The 26098-nt window shown below is 37.4% G+C and overlaps 1 protein-coding gene across 5 annotated transcripts in view; it reads left to right on the top strand.

Moving 5' to 3' along the window:
* Window positions 1–26098, top strand: part of SLC26A8 (solute carrier family 26 member 8) — a 52451-nt gene that overhangs the window by 7539 nt on the left and 18814 nt on the right. For 3 of the 5 annotated variants that reach the window (XM_031434849.2, XM_031434846.2, XM_064476430.1), the window contains exons 3-9: window positions 3707–3846; window positions 6662–6843; window positions 12045–12209; window positions 12909–13058; window positions 17265–17347; window positions 24556–24703; window positions 25898–26011. In XM_031434849.2, the coding sequence (XP_031290709.1) occupies window positions 3707–3846; window positions 6662–6843; window positions 12045–12209; window positions 12909–13058; window positions 17265–17347; window positions 24556–24703; window positions 25898–26011 (982 nt within the window). Of the gene's footprint in view, window positions 1–3706; window positions 3847–5085; window positions 5199–6661; window positions 6844–12044; window positions 12210–12908; window positions 13059–17264; window positions 17348–24555; window positions 24704–25897; window positions 26012–26098 lie in introns of those variants that run through there. The other 2 variants (XM_064476429.1, XM_064476428.1) reach the window with 2 other exon arrangements.

Below are 26098 nucleotides of genomic sequence, written 5' to 3'. Positions count from 1 at the left end.
GAGTTCTTTATAAATTCTGGATATTAAGCCCTTATGAAGTATATTATGTGCAAATATTTTCTCTCATTCTGTCTTTTCACCCTGTTGATAGTGTCCTTGGTGCACAACAGTTTTCTTTTGTCACTTGTCATTCTGGTATCATATTTAAGAAACTATTGTGAAATGTAAGATCATAGAGATTTCCCCCTATGTTTTCTTCTAAGAGTTTTATAGTTTTAGCTTTTAAATTTAGCTCCTTGATCCATTCTTAATTTTGTACATGGTGTAAAGTAAGAGTCCAACTTCATTTTTTTCCATGTGGATATCCCATTTTCTCAGCACTATATGTTGAAGAGTCAGTTCTTTCCCCATTGAATGGTCTTTGCCAGAATACTTTTAAATGCCTAAAATACATAGTATTATAAAGGAAATTAGTTATATTGGAATATAGTTATCAAAATATGAAAAAATCCCCAAATTATGATTTTTTTGAGTATCTGGAAATTGATTGCTTTTATTTTTTTAACATTTTTATTGATTTATAATCATTTTACAATGTTGTATCAAAATCCAGTGTTCAGCACAATTTTTCAGTCATACATGGACATATACACACTCACTGTCACATTTTTTTTCTCTGTGAGCTACCGTAAGATTTTGTGTATACTTCCCTGTGCTATACAGTATAATCTTGTTTATCTATTCTACAATTTTGAAATCCCAGTCTATCCCTTCCAAAATTATGATATTTAATAATTGTAGGTCTAATAACTACCATAATTTGTAAGTACTGATGAATATAAGTGCTATTTTAAGATATCTGCAGCAGTTTTAATATAATGTGAAAATATTTATGATTTCTGTTGGTGACAAAGTCAAGCTCTGCTGATACTATCGTGGTTTGTTATCAATGTTCATGACAGAAGGAAATGCTAAATTTCAGTTAGGAGGTTAATAAAAATAAAGATATAATTTCCCTTAAGTTTATATACTCCCATGAATTCTATCTATAGACCCCTGGGTCATCCATAGACTTTAGGGTAAAAACCCTTTGTGACCTACATCATGATAGTAACCCTAATGACTCAAATTATCCTCACTTATGATCTGGATTTATTAGTCCCTGTCATCCTTTGACTTTATCACCCACAGTTGGCATGTGTTGGGTGACAAGTGAGGAAGGCCTCCTCATGGCCCTGTTGCAGGCCTTCCTCCCTCTGAGCCATCTCCTTTGTCCATATCCTGCCTTTTGCAAGCTGTGGTCTTGGATGTCCCTCCCCAGTCCTATATTACTACTCTCATTTTTTCTGCTCCAGGATGGGTCAGAGGTCATATGTCAAAGAGGGCATTTGGGGGCCACTTTGGCTTTGTCTCTACAAAAGGATAATCTTTTCCTGGCTTATACCTCATCATAAACAGGTACCACCAAAGAAATTTCAACTTACCTCCCCTCCACCTGCCCCACCCTTAGACACAAATCTGACCTCTGCTGCCTCCCATGGGCTTTTACAGCAGTTCTTATTCCCTGCTTCCAAACATACAGTTATATCCATTTCTGAATTTTACCCTGAAAGGTAGCACAGCACTGTGGTTAATACTGAGACTCAGAAGCCAGATTGCCTGGTTCCAAATCCCAGTTCTGCTGCTTCCCAACTGTGTGACCCTAGGTAAGCTATTCCACCCTACTGTGCCTCAGTTTCCTCATCTATAAAATGGGGATGATAATAGCACCTACCTCTTAAAGTGGCTGTGAGAATTTAAAGAGCATTTGTAAAGCACCTAGCAAATAGAAAGCACTCTATAAGTGGGATTATTTTAGTAAAAAAAAAAAATCATAATCTTTTAACTCCATCTCTTTCTTTCTGCAGAAAACCTCATCTTTTTCCTCATTTTCTCCCTTTTAGTTAGCAACTGCAAATACTCCCTTTCTTGTAAAAAATCTCTCCTGTGCTTTCACACCAACTCTTACGTTCCTCACTTTTAAGACGTCTTAACCTAAAATCAAGATTCATGGTGAAGTGCCTATACTCTTCCCCTACCAGCTTCAATTTCTATCCCTCTAACTCCTTCCTTGATTCCCATCAGTCTTAAATCCTCATTATTCCATATCCATTTTATTTATTTATTTATTTATTTATTTATTTATTTATTTATTTATTGCCATGCTAAAGAGCTTTGATGACTCTCCTTAGGGTGGATTGTCATCCACCAGATGGAAAGGAGGGGACCCTGGACTGGATACAGGAACAAATTGTCCCAATGCCATGCTCACCCCTCCCCCGTAGAGAACCATAATTGGAGAGAGCACATTCTCTACACCTGCCTTACACCCAGGGACTCTCATAAAAATAGCCATGTGGTGCTATTTCCAAACCTATGGTCTTGCTCCTGGCCCCTGAGCAGCATTTGACAGCTGCCAATAGGAACTGTGGCAGTAATAGAGTGGATAGAACACTGAACTAAACATCAGGAGATCTGGTTTCTAGCCCCAGCTCTGCCCACTCTTACTACTCTGACCTTGACGAAGACATTTACACTTATCTGGCCTTAGTTACCTTAGGGAGAGTAATGTTCATAGCTGTGAGAGTCAAACATGTTGAAATTACTTCTTTTCTGAGCATACATTTTAGCCTTGCATACCCTGAAGTTATATTTGTTGCTATAGTCAAATCCCAATTATTCAGCCACAGCTCATACATGAAAAATCTCCATACTCTTTGCTTTCAGCCCATACTAAGATATAAATAGCAAACAGCAATTTAAAACCAAATTAATTTTATTGATTAATTAACCGATTGATTGGTTTACAATGATTCTGCTCTTTTAGATGATCTAAAGTTTAGGTTTTCTCAATCTCAGTACTGTTGACAGTTTAGACCATAAAATCATTTTTTGTGGCTGTCCTGTGCATTGTAGGATGTTTAGTGGCATCCCTGGCCTCTATCCACCAGATGCTAGTCGTGATAATCAAAAATGTCTCCAGATATTGCCAAATGTCTCTTGGGGAACACAATTGCTTCCGGTTGTTATATGCTGCATAAAAGGATAATGAAAGCCTTATTTTTTTTAATCTTATTGCCTTTTTTTTTTTAACATGGCTAACTCCTTAAGCACAGGACCCATATTCTATATCTTCTATAAATTTCTTCTTGTTATAGGTCAAAGCCACATAGAGTTAATAATACTCAGTAAAAATTTTAGTATACAGGAATGATGTGAATGTGTTAACTCCCTGCCACCCACCAGTATCACATCTCAAAAAACTGTTCTTACCAAGAGAAAGTAGTAACAGTCCATTTTTCTACTGGAAAATTTTGGTAGGTTGAATTCTTTTCAAATTTCTGTTAAAACACAGACCTGATTTGTATGCTGACTTACAAGACTTACTTCTTGTCCTATATATGGCACTGGTTCTCAACTGGAGGCAATGTTGTCCCCCAGGAAATATTTGGCAATGTCTGGAGACATTTTGGTTGTCACAACTTGGTAAGGACATCTGCTTACTACTGGCATCTATTGGGTAGAGACCAGAGATGCTTCTAAACAGCCTACAATGCAGAGGGGAGCCCCACAACAAAGCGTCCAATGTGTCAAAATGTCAATAGTGCTGACAAGAAACTCTGCTGTATGGGAAGAAGGATGTGCTGTGCCTTTTCTTGACTACAGGTTTGTGGGTTGTGTTTTTGTTTTTGGAGAACCTTATCAAGTCTCTTCCTCTTTCTCACAGCTGCTCATGGCACAAGTTCCGAAGATGCATGCTTACGGTTTTTCCCTTCCTAGAGTGGATGTGTTTTTATCGTTTCAAGGACTGGCTTCTTGGAGACTTACTTGCTGGTATAAGTGTTGGCCTTGTGCAACTTCCCCAAGGTAAGGAAGATACGAAGGCTTTTCACCCACAGACAATATACATCATGCCTGGTCCACTTGTCTAGAGTAAACAATTGCTTGTACTAGATGAATAGAAAAAAGTGTGAATTCTATTTATATCACTACCATTTGTTTCCTTACCTGCCAAATTTCTAACTCTTGCTTGAGTGTCCTCACAATACGGCAACTGGCAGGACAAACTACATGTGTGGCACCCGGTGCAAAATGAAAATGCAGAGTCCCTAGTTCAAGAACTATCCAGAATTTCAAAATAGTCAGAGTGGAGCATTAAGTCAAGCACGGAGCCTTCTAAGCCCAGGGCTCTGCGTGAGTGCTGAGGTCACATGTCCTTGAAGCTAACTCTGATAGCTGGTGACCTGAATGAAAGAGACAGAGAGCCAGAGAGCAACCAAGGCAGAAGCCACAGTCTTCTGGCAACCTAACCTCAAAAGTGACATCTTAGCCTTTTTGTTGTAGTCTATTTATTAGAAGTAAGCTACCAGGTCCATCCTACACTTAAGGTTAGGGCTCATGAAAGGGCATGAATAGTAATTAGCCATTGCAGATCATCTTAGAGGCCCTCCAGCACTACAACCATTTATGAGAAATCAGGGAAACTTGAACATTGACTGGATATTTGATGATGTCAAAGAACCATTATTAATTTCTTAGGTGTGATGATGGTATTGTAGTTAAAAGAGGGTCTTAAAGATATATACTGAAATATCTACAGATGAAATGATTTAACATTTTGGATTTGCTTCAAGACTGGAGACTGGAGTGATTGGCAAGAGAGACCACATGCACCAATTTGGAGTCAAGTCAGTTGAGTGTGATTCTTACCTTGCTCTGCAGCTTTATCTCCAGTCCTGGAGGATTCCTAGGGCCTTCTTGTGCTAGACTGAGGGCGGAAGTGCTGCTGCCTCTGAGCTGTTGGAATTAAAGCTTTTACTGCTGTGATGTTTGCTTTCACTCACAGTGAAAGGTGTTTGAGCCTTTGGTTTAGAATTGAGGTATAAAAACATGTGATGAAATAGGAAGAGAAGCTGGAAATCAAAGGAGAGAGTAAAAAGTACGAATTAAGGGCTGTACACCTAGGGATACTGTTACCATATTCAGTCAACTGTGTACATGGATCATTTTTACTTTAGTCTTTACAGCTTTACAGTTTTTAATTTAAGGTGGCTTTTAAAAGCCAGGCCACTTTTGCTTACTTTAATTATCTTACTTTTCAGACCTGATGCTTAGTTTGCTGGCAAGGCAACTGATTCCTCCTCTCAATGTTTCTTATGCAGCTTTCTGTTCTTCAGTAATTTATGCAGTTTTTGGATCATGTCATCAAATGTCCATTGGTGAGTTCAGTGCTAGAACCACAGGAGGTGGATGAGGTCTCCATTCCAATCATTTGCTTATTACAGGAACCCAAGTTAAAGCTATGTTTAAGGCAGAAAGAAACGAGGCAAAAGAATCATATTCTATCTGTAGGGTTGGTGTTCAGATTTTAGAAATTGAACACTTCTTGTGTGTCATTAATAATGTCACCACCAGGCAAATAGGTCACCAAGCTGTTGCCCAAAGGAATTAAAGGACAAGAGAAATTACCACACATTAGATTCTGATGATCCTCAACCCAGAAAATCCAGAAATGATTTTGCCCAGACTCCCAGAATGGATGCACCTTTCAGCTGGACCCATAATAACAAAACTCCATGGGCCTGATTTATAATAATCATGTCAGCTTATTAGTTTGCAATGAGAAAATGCTGTCATAGTCATCAGAGTGCTCAAATCCACAGGATAAGCACTTTCCTTCCCTGAGTCAAAAGTCTATCTACTAATTCATAAATAGAAATGACTGTTAGAGGGACCATACTAGCTGAAGTTCGTGTTGTCAGCACAATTACTTCACCTAGGTGAACCCATATAGAGATCAAATCACAAAATGCCCTGACAGCCTTAAAAGAGCATCACCAACACTTATGCAGTCAAGTGCCTTTTCCTGAGCTTCCCCACTGAACAACAGATCAAGCAACCAACATAGACCATTCTGACTGGCACATGCTTCCTCCAGAAATGTTTGCATGTTCAGTCCGGTTGCCATCCCATTCTGCTAGACATGGAGGGCCCCTGTGCCTTTTTAAAAGGCAATATTGCATATCTTTACTAAAATCTATTATGCATTGATTCTACATTTGAACACCGAGAGAACTATTTTATTCCCATATTTCCAAGTTCCTGAAGCACATTCCAGTCATTTCCAAATACGGATAACAAGGGCTAGTAGAGTTTTGTTTGTCAGGTAATTTAAAGGTCAGATTTGCCTTTGCTCTCATGTATGAGTATGCCGACTTGGGGATGAAATTAAATTATGTTTGAAACCAGTTTAGCTCAGTGTCACTTTGCACCTAGTAAATCCTTTATAGGTATTGGGTATTATTTTTCTTCTTATTATTATTGATCAGCTTTGTTTTCTGATCCTTTCACCAGCACTTCATTTTTCACTGTTCTAAGAGCAGGCACAGTGGCTGAGCTTGATACACATTTCCAGTCAATTTCTCTTCACTCCTACTCTATAAGCCCAGGATGCAGACAGGTTAATACCTGGACCCCCATGACTAAATTTTGCGAACTGGTTACAGTATGTGGAGCCAGAGTTCTTTCCTCTGCTCTTTCTTACTTCTCAGTGGCCACTTTGAGATGAGAAAAGTTTGTCGGATCAAGGAGAAAACATTAGACCATGCCTTGCTTTTGTCAGGAACTGTCGGTTTACCTGGACTTAAAACCTCATCTTCTACCTACATGTTTTCTTTGACAGGTTCCTTCTTCCTTGTGAGTGCTCTGATGATCAATGTCCTCAGGATATACCCATTCAACAGTGGCCGCCTAGTGCTGGGAACTTTCATCAGGGACGATTTTTCTAACTTATCCTTCTTTGAGGGCTATAACAAGTCCTTGAGTGTGGTGGCGTCTACGACTTTGCTGACTGGGATTATTCAGGTAGGACCTGAGTCTCTGAAGAAGTAACAAATAAACCAAGGGCTACAAGTGGAACCTTTCCTTTAATTGCTCCTGTTATCTGTTGTGATATATCTGGAACTCTAGTGATTTATTTTTTGAAAACTTATGGGATGTGTGGATAGGCCATCTCCTCAGTGACAAAACTTCTGTCTCTTCAGAAATCCACCACCATTGTTTTAGGATGAGATACTGAACATTTTCATCAGTCCCTTCTGCTTGAAGACTAAAGAATGGTCCCAGAAACTATGGCCTAGACTTATACTCATGATTTCACATTTTTTTTTAAATTTTCTTTGTGTTCTTTTAAAAAGAACAGCACTCATGGACTCACATACTGTATTTTTGGTTAGTGATCATTAGAGTCAGACCTGGGATCCTTTTTCTGCAATGACAGGACCACAGCTAAAGGTAATATCAATGACTTGTTAATAATATCAAAACTTATTTTGGGCAGTGTCTTTCATTTCCTCTGAGAGTCTACCAGCTAAAGCTTCAACCACTGAACCAAAGTCACATATTTTAGGTCTATTTCTCTTTCTTCTCAACTAACCCACTCTCGAGCTAATTTCCACTGATCTCCCCTGGGATCATTTTTCATTAGGTAAGGATTTATTGGGAGCCCACAAAGGCAGGCTTTCATGGTAGGCTGACCCCAGCCCTGACAGTTACCAGCTGTATGAACTTCCTTAAATTATCTTAACTTTGTGGGCTTTGGTTTCCTCATATTTAAATGTGAATAATAATATTTGTTTTGCAGAGTTCTTGTGAGGATTAGTGAGAAAATGCACGTAAAGCATTCAGCCTAGAGCCTGTCACATAGTAGGCATTAGTAAGTTATAATTACTGGGTACAGAGAAATGAAATTAGTATTTTAACAGAGACCAAAATTTTGAAAAAATATAATACCCATGGTTAAAAAATTCAATCTTGTAGGAGAAGACAAAATAACAGGCAGTAAGTCAGCAACCTGTTAATCATCTAAGTGGCCTTGGCATGTTCTTTCCCCTCGCTTGGGTCTCCCTCTCTTTTTTTTTTTCCACATAATAAAGGAGGAGACATTCCATTTCCAGGAAGGTGGAATAGATGTACTTTTCCCTATTCCTCTTGCTAAGTACAGCTGAAAACCTTGGAACGGTATATATAAAACAAACATAAAAAGACTCTGAAAGGTGGAGAGAAGACAAACAGGCTTAGGATCCAAGGAACAACACAGTGGTGACTTCCTTGGGTTTTCTTTTTGCCTCATATATCTCCAACTTGGTGTTGGAGAAGCCAGAAATCCAAAATGCCAACAGGTACAGGCTAAAAAAGAGGCCTAACAAAAATCTGCTCTTTAGAGCCCCAAGACAAGGAAAGGCTAGCAAGACTGAACACTTTTACCTGGTAACTTCTCTACTCCGGGCACCACCAGGAAAAACAAACCAAGACTGTGGTGTCATCCCTACTATGCCAGCAAAGGCCAAGTGGGGAGCCCAGACTTCTACCCTCACCCACTTGTAAGGAGGTACCCACCCACCCCGACCTGGGGTGTTATGAGAGAAGGCCAAGTAGGGAGTCAGGACTTTTCACCTGCACTGGGCAATAATGAGACGCCCTTCCTACTCCTTGCTGGGGTGGTGTCCGAGAAAGCCTAGTGAAAAGCCAGGTCTTTCACCACAACGTGGCAGTGGTGATGACAACCCCCTCTGTGGCAATGTCAGTGGAGGCCATATGGGGAGAAATAAAGGCATTCTTGTCTCTTCCAGCCAGGATGGTCTCAGTGGAGGCCTAGTGGGGAGTTAGAACTTCCATCCCTCCCCAGCTATAATGAAGAGTCCTTACTGCCTCAGGTGTCAGTGGATTTTTGAGAGGAGAACCTTGACTTCTGCCTTACCAGGCAGTAACAAGGTGGCACCCTCCCCTTCCCTTGTCTGCATTTTATCAAAATAAGCTAGCTAAAACAGAAGTTTTAAATAAGATCCAGAGTCTGATATCATAGTACCAAAATGTCAACAATTCAACTGAAAATCACTTGTCATACCAAGAACCAAGAAAGTCTCAACTTAAATGAAAAAAGACAGTACAAAGATATCTACACTGAGATGATAGAGATGTTAGAATTATCTGGCATAGATTTTAAAGCAGCCATCCTAAAAATGCTTCAGCAACCAATTATGAACATGCTGAGAAGGAAATTTATAGCACTAAAATGCATACAGTAGAAGAAAGGAAAAGTCTCAAATTAATAATCTAAGTTCCCATTTCAAGAACCTAGAAAAGTAAGAGCAAATTAAATCCAAAATAAGCAGAAGGAAGGAAATAATAAGGAGCAAAAGTAAAATTGAAATTTGGAAAGTTTACATCCTGATGACTCCATTTATGTAAAATCCCTGAAGTGACAAAATTATAGAAATGGAGAACAGATTAGTTGTTGCCAGGGATTAAAGATGGGGTGAAGGTTGGAGAATGGAGGTTGGGGTAGAGATGGGAGGTGAGAAGCAAGTGAGGTGGCTATAAAAGCACAATAGAAGAGATCCTTGTGCTTATGGAATTATTTTGTATCTTGGCTGTACTGATGTCAATATCCTAATTGTGGCATTGTATTAAAGGTGTGTAAGATGTTACATTGGGGGAAATTGGGCACACTGGATCTCTTTGTATTGTTTTTTTACTACTGCATGCCAACCTACAATTATTTAAATTTAAAAGTTTAAATTAAAAAAATTTCTGAATGTGATAATGTAGCTAACATTTATTGCTATGTGCTAGTGACTGTTCAAAGCACTTTACATGTTTTAGCTCATTTGATCCTCACAACACCCCCCTGTATGAGGATAGGTATTACTATGGTCCTTATTTTAAGGAAACAAAGGTATAGAGAGGTTAAGTGAGATGCCCAAGGTCATATAACTAGTAAGATCCCAAACTGGAATTGAGGCTCAGGTTGTCTACCTCTAGAATCTGTGCACTAGACAATTGTAAAGTGCAAGCTAGTATTATTAAAAGTGAAGAATTCATTGTCAAAAGAATATGAAGTAAAGGAATAACTTTTAGTTGGGTTGGAGTTGCCTGGGGAGGAATCAACCATTTATTGAGCCTTTCTTTCGTTCATTAAATACTTGGTACAGAACTTCCTCACTTCCTCGACTTATGATTGGGTTACATCCTGATTAAACCCATGGTAAGTTGAAGTCAAAAATAGATTTAATACACCTAACCTACCAATCATCATAGCTTAGCCTGGCCTACTTTAAATGCGTTCAGAACACTTACCTTAGCCTACAGTTGGACAAAATCATCTAACACAAAGCCTATTTTATAACAAAGGGTTGAATATCTCATGTAATTTATTAAATACTGTCTTGAAAATGAAACACAGAATAGTTACAGGTGTATTAGTTGTTTATCCTCGTGATCATGCGGCTGACTGGGTGCTATGGCTCACTGCTGCTGCCCAGCATCAGAAAAGAGCATCGTACTGCATATGGCTAGCCCAAGAAAGAAATAAAAATTCAAAGTATGGTTTCTACTGAGCGCATATTCTTTTGCACTATTGTAAAGTTGAAAAATTATACGTTGAACCATCATAATTTGGGGACCATCTGTTATTGCTTTCAATAAGGTTGACAGATAGGTTTCATGTCACAGACCAATTCTGATTGACGATTGATGCCTAGAAAATTATGTTAACACAGATTCTGATGCCACATCACAGCTGGGTAAGAAAGAGTTCTATGGTTAATTATACGTATCTGCCATTTACAAGGTGGAAGGAAGGGGTGGCGTGAAGAATGAATGATATGTATTTGCATCTGTCACTGTTTTCGGATTTGAGCTAAGTGTTTTACATATATTATGTAATGTAATCCATACGAAACACTGCAGGTTGAGTATTATTCATTTTATAGGTAAGAAAACTGAAGTTCAGAGAGTTTAGTAAGCTTGTTCGAACTCACACAGCAAGTGAATGGCAGAGCCAGCATTGAAATCAAGTTCTCCATCCCCAGGAATCATGCTCTTTTCACCACACCTACTGAAGGAGGGAAGTTTTATTGAGCTCTTGAAAGAGATGACAAACATGGATTGGCAGAGATTAAAAAAAAACCAAAAAAAGGGTTTGTACTTGAGCACAGGACTAGACATCAGCCAGTCACACAAAAGACAGGAAGCAGAGTGGCCTGACTAGAATAAAGAAGCATATTGGGCAGTAATGATAGAGGATGAAGGGAGACACCATGTCCAGTTAACTGAAAGCTTTGAAACAAAAAGCTTTTAAAAGCTAACAGATTTATTCTTCCAAGTTTATTTTTCTAAGAGTGTCTACTGCAGTAGAAGATGAGGTGGTGACAAGACTTTTGTTTTTCTTTCCCTGTCTTCTTCAGTGGGTTGTGTCATTTTTGTTAACCTACCCTCTTAAGAGGATTGGGGTTCCCCCTCTATCCATAATCTTCTAATTGTTTTTCATTATAAAAGATAAACATGTATATCGCAAAAAAAAAAAAATCTCAAATAATAAGAAAGTGTATGAATTATAAAATAGTGACCTCAACCTTTAATCCCATTCCCCAAAGGTAACTTCTGTTAATAGTTTAGCATCTATCCTTTTAGATCTTTTGTTTATTATGTAACGTTTAAAATATATATTTATATGTTATATATGTGGATATACATGCAAAATACTATGTTTTACATGCATTTAATCCTGAAGACATAAATTCAGTTTAATCTTTCTTCATAAAGATAAGAGTCAAAAGCCAAAAAGTTTAAGCTGGAACCCAGGTTGTTTTGATTTTTTCCTTTGTGAAAAACTGCATTCCTCCCAGGGATGTTAACATTTCCTGAAGAGAGCTATCAAAGCTTCTAATGAAAGGGCCTTTAAAAAGGCAGAGTCTTGTTCTGATCACTTTGTCATTGTTAACCCCACATCAACAAGGTCAGAAGATTCTAGGGCAAGGACTTAAGCTTATGTACTCATGAAGAAAGAAAGAATTGTAGTCTTGTGCCTGTAGGGGGTCTCTGAATCAACACCAAGGACCTACTTTATCTCATCAATTTCAGTTGATTAACAGAAGAATTATCAAAGGGGCCTAACCTAACTTTTTTTGTTGGAACCCCTCAGGAGATTGCCAAATTGGTGCCATTGCTGGTTTGATGACAGTCCTCCTCACTCTGGTTTTCTTTTCCATCTGAACACCCTACAGCTATCAATGGGCATGTTAGGTTTTGGCTTCATTGTCACTTACCTTCCGGAGGCTGTAATCAGTGCTTACCTGGCTGCCACGGCACTACACATTATGCTGTCTCAGTTGACTTGCATCTTCGGGATTATGATTAGTTTCAATTCTGGTCCTGTCTCCTTCGTCTATGTGAGTAATTTCTACCCTCACCCAGAGTTACAATTGCCCACTCCCCTTACCTCCAAGAAGAAGTGGACCCCAGTGTAGAGACTTCTGCATAGGCAGCTGGGTCAGTCAAGAGGGTCCTAGAAATAATTCCATCTCTTCTAGATGTATAGTCCTGGTTAATTGCAGGTGCCAGTTGTTCCATGTTCTCAGTTACATTAACCATTTCACCCAGCCTTTTAAACTAACATGATTTACATTAAAATTTTCTCTTTAAGATACTGTATGTATCATAATTCTTCCTATTACATGCCTCATAACAGACATGTATCCTAAAACATCTAAATAATATAAAATGCAGAGTAGTCCCTGAATGCAAGAATGGTGTAGGAGCCAAGCTAAACATACATGGTCGGGGAAAATTGATAAAGAGGAAGCTAATAAACAGAACTCCTGGGTCCTTTCCATTACACTGAAACATACAACGTGTATTCTCTTCTGATTGGACATTATTGTCTTTCAAAATATCTTTTTCAACTTAAGGAAAAATCTATATACACCTCACTGTTGCTCTCATGTTCTAGTACTGCTCCTAAAGACCTCTGTGCCTAGGAGCACTGCCTTGGGGCTTACTTCCTTTTGAACTAATTTAGAGTGTCATTTTCTAGATTTAGGCAATTATTACGTCCCTTTCTAAGCCTCTGTAATTTTGTTTTCTTTCAGAACATTATTAACTACTGCATAGGTCTCCCAAAAGCTAATTCCACCAGCATCCTACTATTTCTAACTGCTGTTGTTGCTCTGAGAATCAACCGATGTATCAGAATTTCTGTCAATCAGTACCCCATCGAGTTTCCTATGGAAGTTTTTCTGGTAGGTGTTTTGATGTTACAAAGTCATGGTTCAAATCATTTTAAATACCCACCTTTTAAAATGAATGAATGAATGAATGAATGAATGAATAAATAAATAAATAATAAATGGGATGTAACCTAAGAAGGGAAAGTTTCATGGGAGAATTGTAGAAATAATATTTTTAAAACATATATTGAATTGTGACAAAGCTGAACACAATGCATATAGTTTCACATGCTAGCTTATATTTGCAAAACATACTTATTTTTCAAAGTGCTTTTATCTATTGCTTCTTTTTCATGCTATTCGAAAAATAGGTGTTTTTTTCCCTCATAAAAGCAATACAGGCTCATTCTAGCAATTTTGGAAAACATAAAGAAGAACAAAAAGGAGGAAAAGAAATTCCTATAGCTGCACCATCCAAAGTCAACCACGGTTGATATTTTTGTATTTTCAGTTATTTGCACTTTGCTTCTTTCAAACAAACATATGACAGGCCTATGCTCAGTGTTGGTGAATTTCTGTGTTTTTCCATGTAGAAGTTTCATTTCTATTTTAATATAGCTGCAACCATACTGTTATTCAGTCTCCTTTCATCCTGACTGTGCTACAGTAAAGAAATTCAGGGACGAGATGTTAAACAAATTACCTAATCCATGTCACTAAGGGGCAGAGCTGGGTTTGAGGCAGGGTGGGGAAGGTGCGTGCTTATGTATATGTCCTAAGTTTTCTTTTGACATCTTTTTCTCTAGATCAGTGGAAATGTTAAACTAAATAAATATGATTGTTTTTTCCTTTTTGAGAATATTTTTAAATGCTGTCTAATGATAACATTTCTTGTTTCTTTTAAGAAATCTGATAAAAATATATCTTTTGTAGTTATAGTTAACAGTTTTACAATAATAAAGACATTTTCATAAACAAAGCTCAGGTTTTTAAAGTCAGCATTTCTCTTATCAGGATAACTGAATCTTTGCGTGTCCATGAGAATTATTTTCCCTTTCAGAAGTGTTCTGTGGCAGAGATACTTAAAGCTCACCTTGTGCTCCCCTGTTACTTCCCAGCTGGCCTTGTAGTTAGGCAGGACCATGTGAATTGGTGGCCAAAGCATAGAAGAACAGATTTGAGTTCTTTCTTCCCCTGCTGTAGTAATTACAGGGGCTGTGTGTTGAGATGACAGAGTCTCTAGGTAGAATTAGCCTGCATCCCCAAGGCACTGTTTGCAAAAAAGCTGCCCTGAAGAGACACTGACCCATAGTGGACTTTGTGTGGGGAAAAAATAAACTTTCATATGTTAGGACACTAAGATCTCATGGTTTGTATGTTGCCACAGCATAACCCATCCTATGCTGACTAATCCAGGTCCATACTCCTCATGATTGAAAGTGTATGGGCGTTGCTCTGGAAACCGAGAGCAAGCTCTGTCTCCTAACTATTGTCTACTTCTTGTGGAGGTGCATATCCTTTCTTCCCTGGAGTAGTTCAAAAAGCTATCAATTCATAAAGGCCAGAAGGTGAAAGGCTGCTTTTACAAAAGACTTTCCAAAACACTATACACAAATAGTGGAGCCCTAGAGCCCAGGGACAATATGCATATGGAGTTTGGGGAGTGGTGTCAGAGGCACCCTCTCCTCATGGACCCCAGTCCAGCTCTGGCGTCCTAGGAAGCTGAGGCTCTAGAGTCACCAGCAGGTGGCATCAGCGCACTCAGATATCAGCACGCTGTCTCTGTCCCTGTCTCTCTCCTTGATTTTAGTTTTATTCAGGTATAATTAACATACAAAATTGTAAGCTATTTAAAACGTACACTGTGATGATTTGATATATGTATACATTGTGAAAGGATTTCCCCCATCTAGTTAACTAACACATCCATCACCTCATATATTTACCTCTCTTTCTTTTTTTTCCCCAGTAGGAACATTTAAATTGTGCTCTCTTGGCAAATTTCAATTATATAATACAATGTTATCAACTATGATCACCATGTTTTACAGTAGATCCTCAGACTCTATTCATCTTATAGCTGGAAGTTTGTACTGTTTTACCAATTTTTCTCAATTCCCCCATCTCCCAGTCCCTGGCAACCACTTTTCTACTCTCTGTTTCTGTAAGTGTGACTGTTTTGGGGGGGTTTTGTTGTTTTAAATTTTTTAGATTCCATGTACAAGTGATACTATGCAGTATTTGTCTTCCTTTGTGTGGCTTATTTCACTTAGCACAATGCCCTCAAGGTCCATCTGTGTTGTCATAAACCAACCCTCTCTTAAGAGCTACCAGCAGCAGGGATCATAGTGATGTTCCTTTAAGCAACCTCAAAGGTAATGAAAATTAACCAAGGGTTGCTCGGAAAGGAGAGGAGTAAGAGTTCAGAGGATCCTGTGGGTTGACTTATGGCTGACAGATTGGTTTGTGAGCCACAGTTAAGACATTCCTTTGAGAATGCTATAAATAATTAAGATGCACTGGAGCAGCCATGGTACAGCCCTCGCAACTGGCCTGTGAATAGTCCACTCCCACCCACCCTGTCAGCGTGCTGGCCCTGGCCGGCCAGCCGCAGGCAAGCTGTTCCTAGAACCAGAATCTATAAAGAGAGCTAATGATAATAATAGTAATAATGGTAATAATAATAATAATAATAAATAAATAATAATAATTAAGATACATCATGGAGTGAAGTTGGGGAGGAAACTGAGGTCCAGCAATGAAAGTAGATGGAGGCTTAGAATTATTGCAAATTAGGCATCAAACTTTCTTGTGACGTAATTTATTCTCAAGGGTTGTTGAAGCCTGAAATACATTGCTTATACCCATGTCAAGTCGAGTGATTCGGAACCCTTTCTGCCATGTAGCAGGGGTTAGAGGTGTAGTTTAGACCTGGAAAAAGACCTCCATGTTTGCCCTGGCAGAGAAGAAAGTGGTAGAGGGAGAATGAGAGCTGTTATGGTGTAGGAAGCAAAAAGCTGCTCACAGCAGCCCCAGAAAGCTACTGCTAACATGTGCTTGAGGGAACTGCACACAACTACCAGTCTGTCCTTTAGTGGTAGTCTCAAATATTAAAGGAAGTTTTCAAGGCAATATCTGGGATCCAGGTAAAATAAACTGACAAATAATTCAAGTTCGACAGATACGAAAACTTTTTTACATATTGTATGTTCACAGTTTATGTGTGTGTATGTGTATTTGTATATGTGTATATTTAAGCTGTAGAGCAACAACCTAAAAAGTGTCAACAGTAGTTGTCTTTAGGTGATTCATTTCTGCTTTTTAATTTTTCATATTTCGTTTATTTTCCTTTATGAGCAAGCATTGCCCTTATACTGGAAATAAGAGTTACTTGGCCACTTGCCACACTTCTTGTCCCTTAACTATACAAAGATCACAACTCTTCTCTGTTCATCCAGATCTTCCTTCCATTCTGATCTGTAGGCTTCCCAGGGGTCTTCATCTGATCACAGCATCACAGGTAAATGAACTGCTGTCCTGCTCAGTGTCTGGCTCAACTCTTAGAGTAGATGCTGGGAAACGACTTACATGTCAGTAGGGAGAATGGGATATAGCAACTATATAATTATTATTTTAAAACCTGGGCATTGAGTTCTCTTATCTCTGTTTAATTTGCTTTGGTGTAAGGTCTTTATAAGCTGCTAGGTTGTCTATTTTCCCTCTAGTTGAAATGGAAGAAGAGATTTCATTTTAAAAGGAAATGAAAGGGGGGAAAATAAAAGCAAGTAATTGCTTTGCTAAAGACCTTTTTTTGTGTGTGCTATCAAATGCTGTTCCATCTTATTAAGGTTATACCTCAACAATCCCCCAAAAGGCTTATTTATATTGGGACAGTGTACCTAGATTTTAAAACTTTTAAAACTGAGGCCTTGGCATAGCTATTATCCGAAAACATGTTTATATTTGGTCCAGATGTTTAAAGTTGGTGAGGAAAGAAAAGTCCAGGGCATCCATTTGTTCGTATTACTATGTCAGAGAGCAAGTCTGAAGTTGCTTTTCACTCTGGTTACAATGATAAAAAGAGCTTAGGGAACCAAAAGAGGACTTCTACATTTCTTGCTGCACTGAGCTGGCCCTGCCTCTTTCTCCGGGCTTCATGCATAAGGACTATCACATATTCCATTTCCTGTCCTGCTAGAGGCTATGGGCACCTCTGCTCTTGGAAGCAACACAAAATATTTAGATGATCATGTGCCTTTTCTTTTTAAACCCCTACAGATCCTTGGCTTCACTGCATTTGCAAGCAAGATAAACATGGCCACAGAAAACAGCAAGATGCTCATTGATATGATTCCTTATAGGTTGGTAATTCCACTTTTCAAGACTACTTTTCCCTTTTTGTTACTTTATCTTAGCCTCTGATGTCACAGCCTGATTGATATTGTTGACCAAAACAAATAGACTGCCGGTTATTGTTCCCAGAAAAGTGGGTTTTATTTGGGATCAGCAGACAATTGCAATTTGGGGTCTGCAATCATGACGAACCACATGCAAGTCCTCCCACAGCAAGAAAAGGAGTTTTTATAGAGGGGAACAGGAAATTGGAGGAAGAGGGGATATAATAAACAAAGAGTCCATAGCTTTTCATTGGCTGAGTCCTTTGCCAGGAAAGGAGTCTTTCTTCTTCCTGTTGGGCTCTGCAAAGGTCACAGGGCATGAGAGCTCCCCATCCTGGTCTCCTGAGTCTACTTAATTAGTTTCTGTTTATTAATTTTTTAACGATATTGTCTACTAACAGTCTCTAGCCACAGCCAAATTTGGGTCATGGGCTCAAATTCATTTTAGAACACAAGAGGTTCTGAAGGACAAAGCCTAGGACAACCCCTTGTTTCTTCTCTGGTCAGCCTCTGACTCTTTTCCCATGATTGAACTGGTCTCCTTACCCAAGTAAACTGTTGGATGCACTGAATACCAGAGAGACTCATGAATTTTTTTTCATGCACATTATGGACCTTCTCAACCTCCATACCTGTCTGATTAACTTCTGTCTGATGGGGCAAGAGATCTCTCTGTTTTCCTAGCCTCTCTCCTGGGGTTCAATGATCAGGAGATGAGCATTCCTTCCGTTTTCAACTACTTAGACTGAATTGGTGTCCTTGAGCAACATTATTTTCTTACTCCAAGTAAAAAGCTTTCTTCAAGTAGTCTGGCATATGGAGTTCTAAAGGACTTGTAATTAATTTGTATTATGATTCCTACCAGTGACTATGTGGCATCACTCTTGCTTCTGTTAGGGAATTATAATTTCTTTAACCTTGACCGGATGAATCACGTTAGCTAAGACAGGCAATATACTGAAGTTTCTTGATTCATGAGCAAGCTTTTGAAGAGCATTGTTCATTTCCTCATGCTGTTCGATAGGAAATACTGCAAAGAGTCAATGGTATTGGATAGCCCTCACAAAACAGAGGCTGCTTTGATGCAACCAGATTGAATTAATCTCATATCCTACCAGTTCTCAGTGAAATCTGATGATGGCAAAATACACTTGAAATTCTGTTCAATTTTTTTGAAAGTGTAAGCAGACAACCTAGGTACCAGGGAATACAATGGTAAATAAGACTTGGTCTCTGTCCACAGGAAAAAATAACAAGAGCAACAATGGGATTGATGCTTTACATAATTATTTTATTTCATTTGTTTCTCGCAGTTAATACTATAAGGTAGATATTATCTTCTTCTTATGACCGAGGACAGTAAGGCTTACCAAGCTTAAATTACTTATCCAAGGTCATTCAGCTGGTCAGTGGCAGAGCTACTATTTGAACCCATTTCTATTTAATTCCAAAATCTATTATGATAACTCCACTATTATATTTACTCAATATGCTTCTGTTATCAAGGCTTAAAAACCACACAGTCAGCCTTTGCTTGTACTTTATCACAAGATTCAAGGGTATAGATAGAGAAATAAACATTTCAAAAATATAATTAGGTATTGCATTGCACTTTTTTTATTATGTGTTTATCCATGGTTGCTAGGGATTAGAAAAATTGAACAATTTAGGTCAGTCCCTTCCACACTCATATCCCCTTTTAACCTAAACTGATAACAAAGAATTGAATGTTACAGAAAACAGCGGGAAGGAAAACAGAAGTTTGTGTTGTTACCATATTAAATGTTTAAGGTTTACTAACATAGATTTGGGCAATAAATTCAAATTCATAATAATGATGAGGAATGGGAATGTGTGTGGAACTATATCAAACTAAAAAACTTTCACACAGCAAAGGAAACCATCAACAAAATGAAAAAAACAGTCTACTAAATGGGAAAATATTTGCAAATGATATGACCAATAAGGGGTTAATATCCAAAATATATACACAGTTCATACAACTCAATATATTAAAAAAAAAAAAAGCAAACAAGCACAACCCAATTAAAAAATGGGCAAGAGACCTGAATAGACATCTTTCCAAAGAAGATACACAGATATCCAAGAGGTACATGAAAAGATGCTCAATACAGCTAATCATCAGAGAAATGCACATCAAAACAATGAGATATGGCCTCACACCTGTCAGAATGGCTATTATAAAAAAGACCACAAATAACAAATGTTGGCAAGGATGTAGAAAAAAGGGAAAGCTAGTACACTGTTGGTGGGAATGTGAATTGGTGCAGATACTGTGGAAAACAGTATGTAGGTTCCTCAAAAACCTAAAAGTAGAACTACCATATGATCCAGAAATTCCACTCCTGGAAATATATCTGAAGAAAATGAAAACACTAATTTGAAAAGATACATGCACCCCAATGTAGCAACATTATTTGCAATAGCCAAGACATAAAAGCAACCTAAGTGTTCATCAACAGATGAGTGGATAAAGAAGATATGGTATATAAACACAATGGAATATTACTCAGCTATAAAAAAGAATGAAATCTTGCCATTTGCAACAACATGGATGGATCTAGAGGATGCTATGCTTAGTGAAATAAGTTAGACAGAGAATGACAGATACTCTATGTTATCACCTATATTTGGAATCTAAAAATAAAACAAACAAATGAATATAACACAACAGAAATAGACTCTGAGAGAGAACAAACTAATGGTTACCAGTGAGGAGAGGGAAGTGAAGGGCAAAGTAGGGGTATGGTATTAAGAGATGCAAACTACTATGCATAAAACAGATAAGCAACAAAGATATATTGTACAGCACAGGGAAATACAGCAATTATTTTGTTATAACTTTAAAAGGAGTATGATGTGTAAAAAAATATTGAATCACTATGTTGTACACCTGATCTAACACTGTAAATCAACTATACTTCAATTTAAAAAAGAGAGAGAATAGGAACGGATATACCAATAATAGCCGAAATAAACTTTAAATTTAAAAAGAGACAAAGAAGGCTATTATATGTTGTAAAATGTCCAATGCAGCAAGAAGATGTAACAGTTATAAACATTTACACACCTGATGATAGACCATCAAAATATATGAAGCAAAACTTACAGAATTGAAGGGAGAAGTAGACAGTTCTATTAGTTGGCAGCTTCAGTACTCCACTCTCAGTAATGAACAGAACAACCACGCGAAAGATAAGTAAGGAAATACAGGACTTAACTAACATGATAGACCAGCTGGACCTAATAGACACATACAGAATACTCTGCTCAACTACAGCACACACGTTCTTCTCAAGTACACATGGGATATTTTCCAGGATGGACCACATGTTAGGGCACAGATCAAGTTTTCAATAGATTTAAAAAGACAGGTATCATACAAAATATCTTCTCTGACCACAATGGGATGAAGTTATAAATTAACAGAAATAAAAATTCACAAATCTATGGAAATTAACACACTCTTACTAAATGACCAATGGATCAAAGAAGAAATGACAAGAGAAATAAGGAAATACAAAGAGATGAATGAAAACAAAACCACAGCATGCCAAAATCTATGGGACTCAGCAAAAGTAGTGCTAAGGGGTAAATTTATCATCAAAAACATTTACATTAAAAAACAAGAAAGATCTCAAATCAACAACCTAACTTTACAACTCTAAGGAACTAGAAAAAGAACAAACTCAACCTGAAGGAAAGCAGAAGGAAATAAAGATTTAGAGCAGAGATAAATAAAGTAGAGAATAAAAAAACAACAGAGAAAATCAATGACAGTAAAAGTTGGTTCATTGAAAAGATCAACAAAACTGACCTTTAAGTAGATGGATTGAGACAAAAAGAGAGATGACCAACTCAGAAATGAAAGTGAGGATATTACTACCAATTCTACAGAAGTAAAAAGGATTATAAGAGAAATAAAAAGGATTTTACTATAAGAAACCTCCTCCTCCTCCTATAAGCAACCATATGCAACAAATTTGATAACCTAGATGAAATGGAAAAGTTCCTAGAAACTCAAAACCTATTAAGACTAAATCATAAAGAAACAGAAAATCTAAATAAACCTAAAGTTAGTAAGGAGATTGAATCGATAATCAAATATCTCTTGACAAAGAAAAGTCCTCAGGTGATGGTTTCACAGGTGAATTTTACCAAGCATTTGAAGGACTAATGCCAGTTCTTCTTAAACTTTTCCCAAAAATTGAAGAAGAGGAAACACCTCCCAACTTATTCTATGAGGCCAGCATTACCCTGATACTAAAGTAAGGCAAAAATACTACAACAAAAGAAAACTCACAAACACTGACACAGAAATCCTCAAAAATAACCAGGAAACCAAATTAAGCAGCATATTAGAAGTATTTTACACCGTAAATAAGTGGGTTTTATTCCTGGAATGCAAAAATAGATCAATGCAATATACCACATTAACAGAATGAATAGAAAAACAATCATTTCAACTGATGCATAAAAAGCATGTGACAAAATTCAACACCCTTTCATGACAAAAATGCTCAAGAAACTAGGAATATAAGGAAACTGCCTTGACAAATGAAACTCCTATATGAAAAATCCACAGCAAACACATTCAATAGTGAAAGCCTGAAAGACTTTTCCTCTAAGGTCAGGAACAAGGCAAGGATGCCCACTTTCACCCCTTATATTTAACATAGTGCTGGAAATTCTGGCCAGAGCAATTAAGCATAAATAAGAAATAAAAGGCATCCAAACAGGAAAGGAAGACATAAAATTATTCCTGTTTGCAGATGATTATTTCGTATGTAGAAAACCCTAAAGATTACACACACACAGATACACACACACACAAACTGTTGGAATTAAATTCAGCAAAGTAGCAGGATACAATGTCAACACACAAGTCAGTTGCTTTTCTATACATTAACAGTGAACAATCTGAAAAAGAAATTATGAAAAAAATTCCATTCACAATAGCATCAAAAGGAATTAAATACTTAATAATTAACCAAGGAGGCGAAAGACTTGTACGACGAAAGCTACAAAACACTGATGAAAGAAGGAAATAAATGGAAATACTTTCCATGTTCATAGACTGGAAAACGTAATATTGTTAAGATGTTAATACTACCCAAAGAAGTCTATGGATTCAGTTCAATCCCTGTCAAATTCCCAATGATTTTTTTTTGCAGAAATATTAAAACCCATCCTAAAATTCATATGGAATTTCAAGGAACTCTGAATAGCCAAAGCAATCTTGCAAAAGAATGAAGTTAGAGGACTCATACTTACTAATTTCAAAACTTACTACAAATCTACAGTAATCAAAACAGTGTGGTATAGGCATAAAGACAGACATAAACCAATAGAATGGAATGAAGATCCAGAAATGAATCCTTGCATACGTAGTCAAATGACAAGGATGCCAAGACCTTTCAATGAGAAGAAGACAATCTTTTCAACAGATGGTGCTAGGAAAACTGGATATCCACGTGCAAAAGAATGAAGTTGGACTCTTATCTAACACCATATACAAAAATTAACTCAAAATGGATCAAAACCTAAATGTAAGACCTAAAACTATAAAACTCTTAGGAGAAAACATAGGACAAGAACTTCATGGCATTGGATTTGGCAATAATTTCTTGGCTATGACTTCAAAGGAACAGGCAAAAAATAGACAAATTGGACTTCATGAAAATTAAAATCTTTTGTGCATCAAAAGACACTATCAACAGAGAAAAACGACAACTCACAGAATAGGAGAAAAATATTTGCAAATCACCTATGATAAGGGATCAGTATCCAAAATATATAGAGATTTCCCAAAATGCAGCAACAAAAAACAAACAACCTGACTCAAAAAGTGGGGAAATGACGATATAGGAGGATGATATAGGAGTGGCCAAGAAGCACATAAAATGCTCGACATCACTGATCATTTGGGGAATGCAATTCAAAACTAGAAGATACCACCTCACATCCATTAGAATGGCTACTATTTTTTTTTAAAGACAGAAAATAGCAAGTGTTGGTTAGGATGTGGAGAAAATGGAACTTTGGGCACTGTTAGAGGAAATGTAAAATGTACAGCCACTGTGGAAAGTAGTACATTGGTTCCTCAAAAAATTAAAAAGAGAACTACCATATGACCCAGAAATTCTACTTCTGGATATAATACCCCCCACCAAATTAACAGCAGCATCTTGAAGAGACATTTGTGCACCCACGTTCATAGCAACATTATTCGCAATAGCTAAAAACTGGAAGAAACTGTTAAATGTCCATCAATGGATGAATGGATAAGTAAAATGTAATCTATATATACACTAAAATATTATTCAGCCTTAAAAAGGAAGGAAAATCTGACATATACTACAATACAGATGAAGCTTGAGAATATTTTGTTAAGTGAAATAAGCCAATCACAAAAAGACAAATACAATATGATTCCACTTACTGAGGTATTTAATCAAAATCATCAAGGCACAAAGTGGAATGGTGGTTGTCAGGGCTGGGTGAAGGGGGAAATGGAGAGTTATTGATTAATGGGTATAGAGTTTCAGCTTTATAACATGAAAGAATTATGGAGTAGATGGTTTTGATGGTTGAACATTATGAATATATTTAATACCACTGAACTGTACAGTATGGAATGGGTAAGATGGTAAATTTCATTTCATGTATATTTCACCACAAAAAAATTGAGGGAAAAAAGATGTGGATAGAATCAGTTATAATTTGTATAAAGGACAAGGACTGAAATTATATACCCTGAGAGAGTTGAGTGTGACTAGAAGGGATATATTGAGCTTTTTAGCTCTAAACCATCTTAGATGTCTGCCTATTGCTTATCCCCTGGTGTGGTCTTGAACACTGTAAATAAACCATTTTTCCTCAGCTTTTATTGTTTTGCCTGTTCTATTTGCTGCCATTGGCACATGGCAGAAACCTTGAACTAGAAGATAGCAGAGCATGCTCTCTTAATGGCTTCTGTAACTTGCCTTGGTTTGCTGGCAATTTTGGCAAGCTACTGCCTCAGTGACTGCTCTTATCTCTTATTTTTATTAAAAAAAAAAAAGTCAGGCCTGACCCACATATGATAAGTCAGGGGAGGTGCCAATAAATGATTCCTGTGCTCTAGGAATAATTCTACCATTTTATTCCAGCTTCCTGTTTCCTGAAACACCAGATTTGAGCATGCTTACTGCAGTTATATTAGAATCTTTCTCCTTAGCCGTGGTGAGCTCATCTCTGCTCGTATTTCTGGGCAGGAAGATTGCCATCTTCCATAACTACGACGTCAATTCCAACCAGGTGAGAGGACAGGCCTGTCTATTACTTTCTCTGACCTTTTAGTCTTTGTTCTCTAACTTGAGCCTCCTGCTAACATGAAAACTGGATTCTTCTCTAACCAGAGAGTCCCTGGGACCAAAATTTGAACTATAATTACCAAAGGGTTTTTGAGAAGTGTGGCATACTTAGCTTTGAAGCCACCTGAGTTAATGTGAGTATTGTTACTCTAGAACAGACATGGTATAGGGAGGCAGGGAGATAACCTATGGCATCATGTTAAGCTAGCAGAACTCCTTTTACCTTCCTTTCCAGCAAGTTCTCAGAGGTCAATGCAGTGGAATATCAAAACTAAGCTAATAATATAACTAAGTTGCTATCCCAGAAATTGTCTTTGTCATTTTTTTAAATTGAAAGAGAATTTTTTTATTGTGGTTGGTTTATAATGTGTTAGTTCCTGGTGTACAGCATAATGATTCAGCTATACATATATATGTTCCTTTTCATATTCTTTTTCATTATAGGTTATTACAAGGTATTGAATTTAGTTCCCTGTGCTATACAGTAGGGTCTTGCTGTTTACCTATTTTATAAGTAGTAGTTAGTATCTGCAAATCCCAAACTCCCATTTTATCCCTCCACACCACCCCCTTCCACCGGTGGTAACCACACGTTTTCTGTCTGTGAGTCAGCTTCTGTTTTATAAATAAGTTCATTTGTCTCATTTCTTTAGATTCCACACATAAGTGATATCATATGGTATTTTTATTTTTCTTTCTGGCTTACTTCACTTAGTATTTGTCATTGCAAAAAAAAATCTCCAACTATTCTGAGCTTGGCCCTTTCCCTAGAAATCAAAAAGGATATGTGAAAGCAAGAAGTGTCCTGCTTTGACTTTAGGATACTATAGAAGGAAGTAAGAAAAATAATACTATGTTTCCTTCTGTTATTCTAAGTCTTAGCGATCATGTAAGGGAGAATAATAAGGCAAAAGTCTCATTTTCTCACCTGGAAAAAGTGCTTTCCTTATGATTGCTAGCTAAAATGTAAAAATGAGATTTGCCATCTTTCAGTTGTTTCTAATATTTCAGTATTACTTGAAGTGATATAAACAACCCTATCTTCATACACAAGAAATAACAGTATACCTTTAGTTCAAAGTCAAATCAGCCTTCTTCAACACATAAAGGGTCTAAGATGTTTGCTATTTCTTTACAGGATTTAATAGCCATTGGCCTTTGCAATGTCGTCAGTTCATTTTTCAGATCCTATGTGTTTACTGGTGCTGTTATCAGGACTGTTATCCAGGATAAATCTGGAGGAAGACAACAGGTGTGTGAAATAGAATTTGACCTTTAATATATAAAGGCATATATGTCCATTCACATGTATGTTCACAGAAGGTGATTATATTAGTTT

This window comes from Camelus dromedarius, chromosome 19 (assembly GCF_036321535.1).
Source record: "Camelus dromedarius isolate mCamDro1 chromosome 19, mCamDro1.pat, whole genome shotgun sequence".
NCBI lineage: Eukaryota > Metazoa > Chordata > Mammalia > Artiodactyla > Camelidae > Camelus > Camelus dromedarius.
Note: the sequence above shows the minus strand (reverse complement) of the source record. Positions and strands in the feature narration are given on the sequence as shown.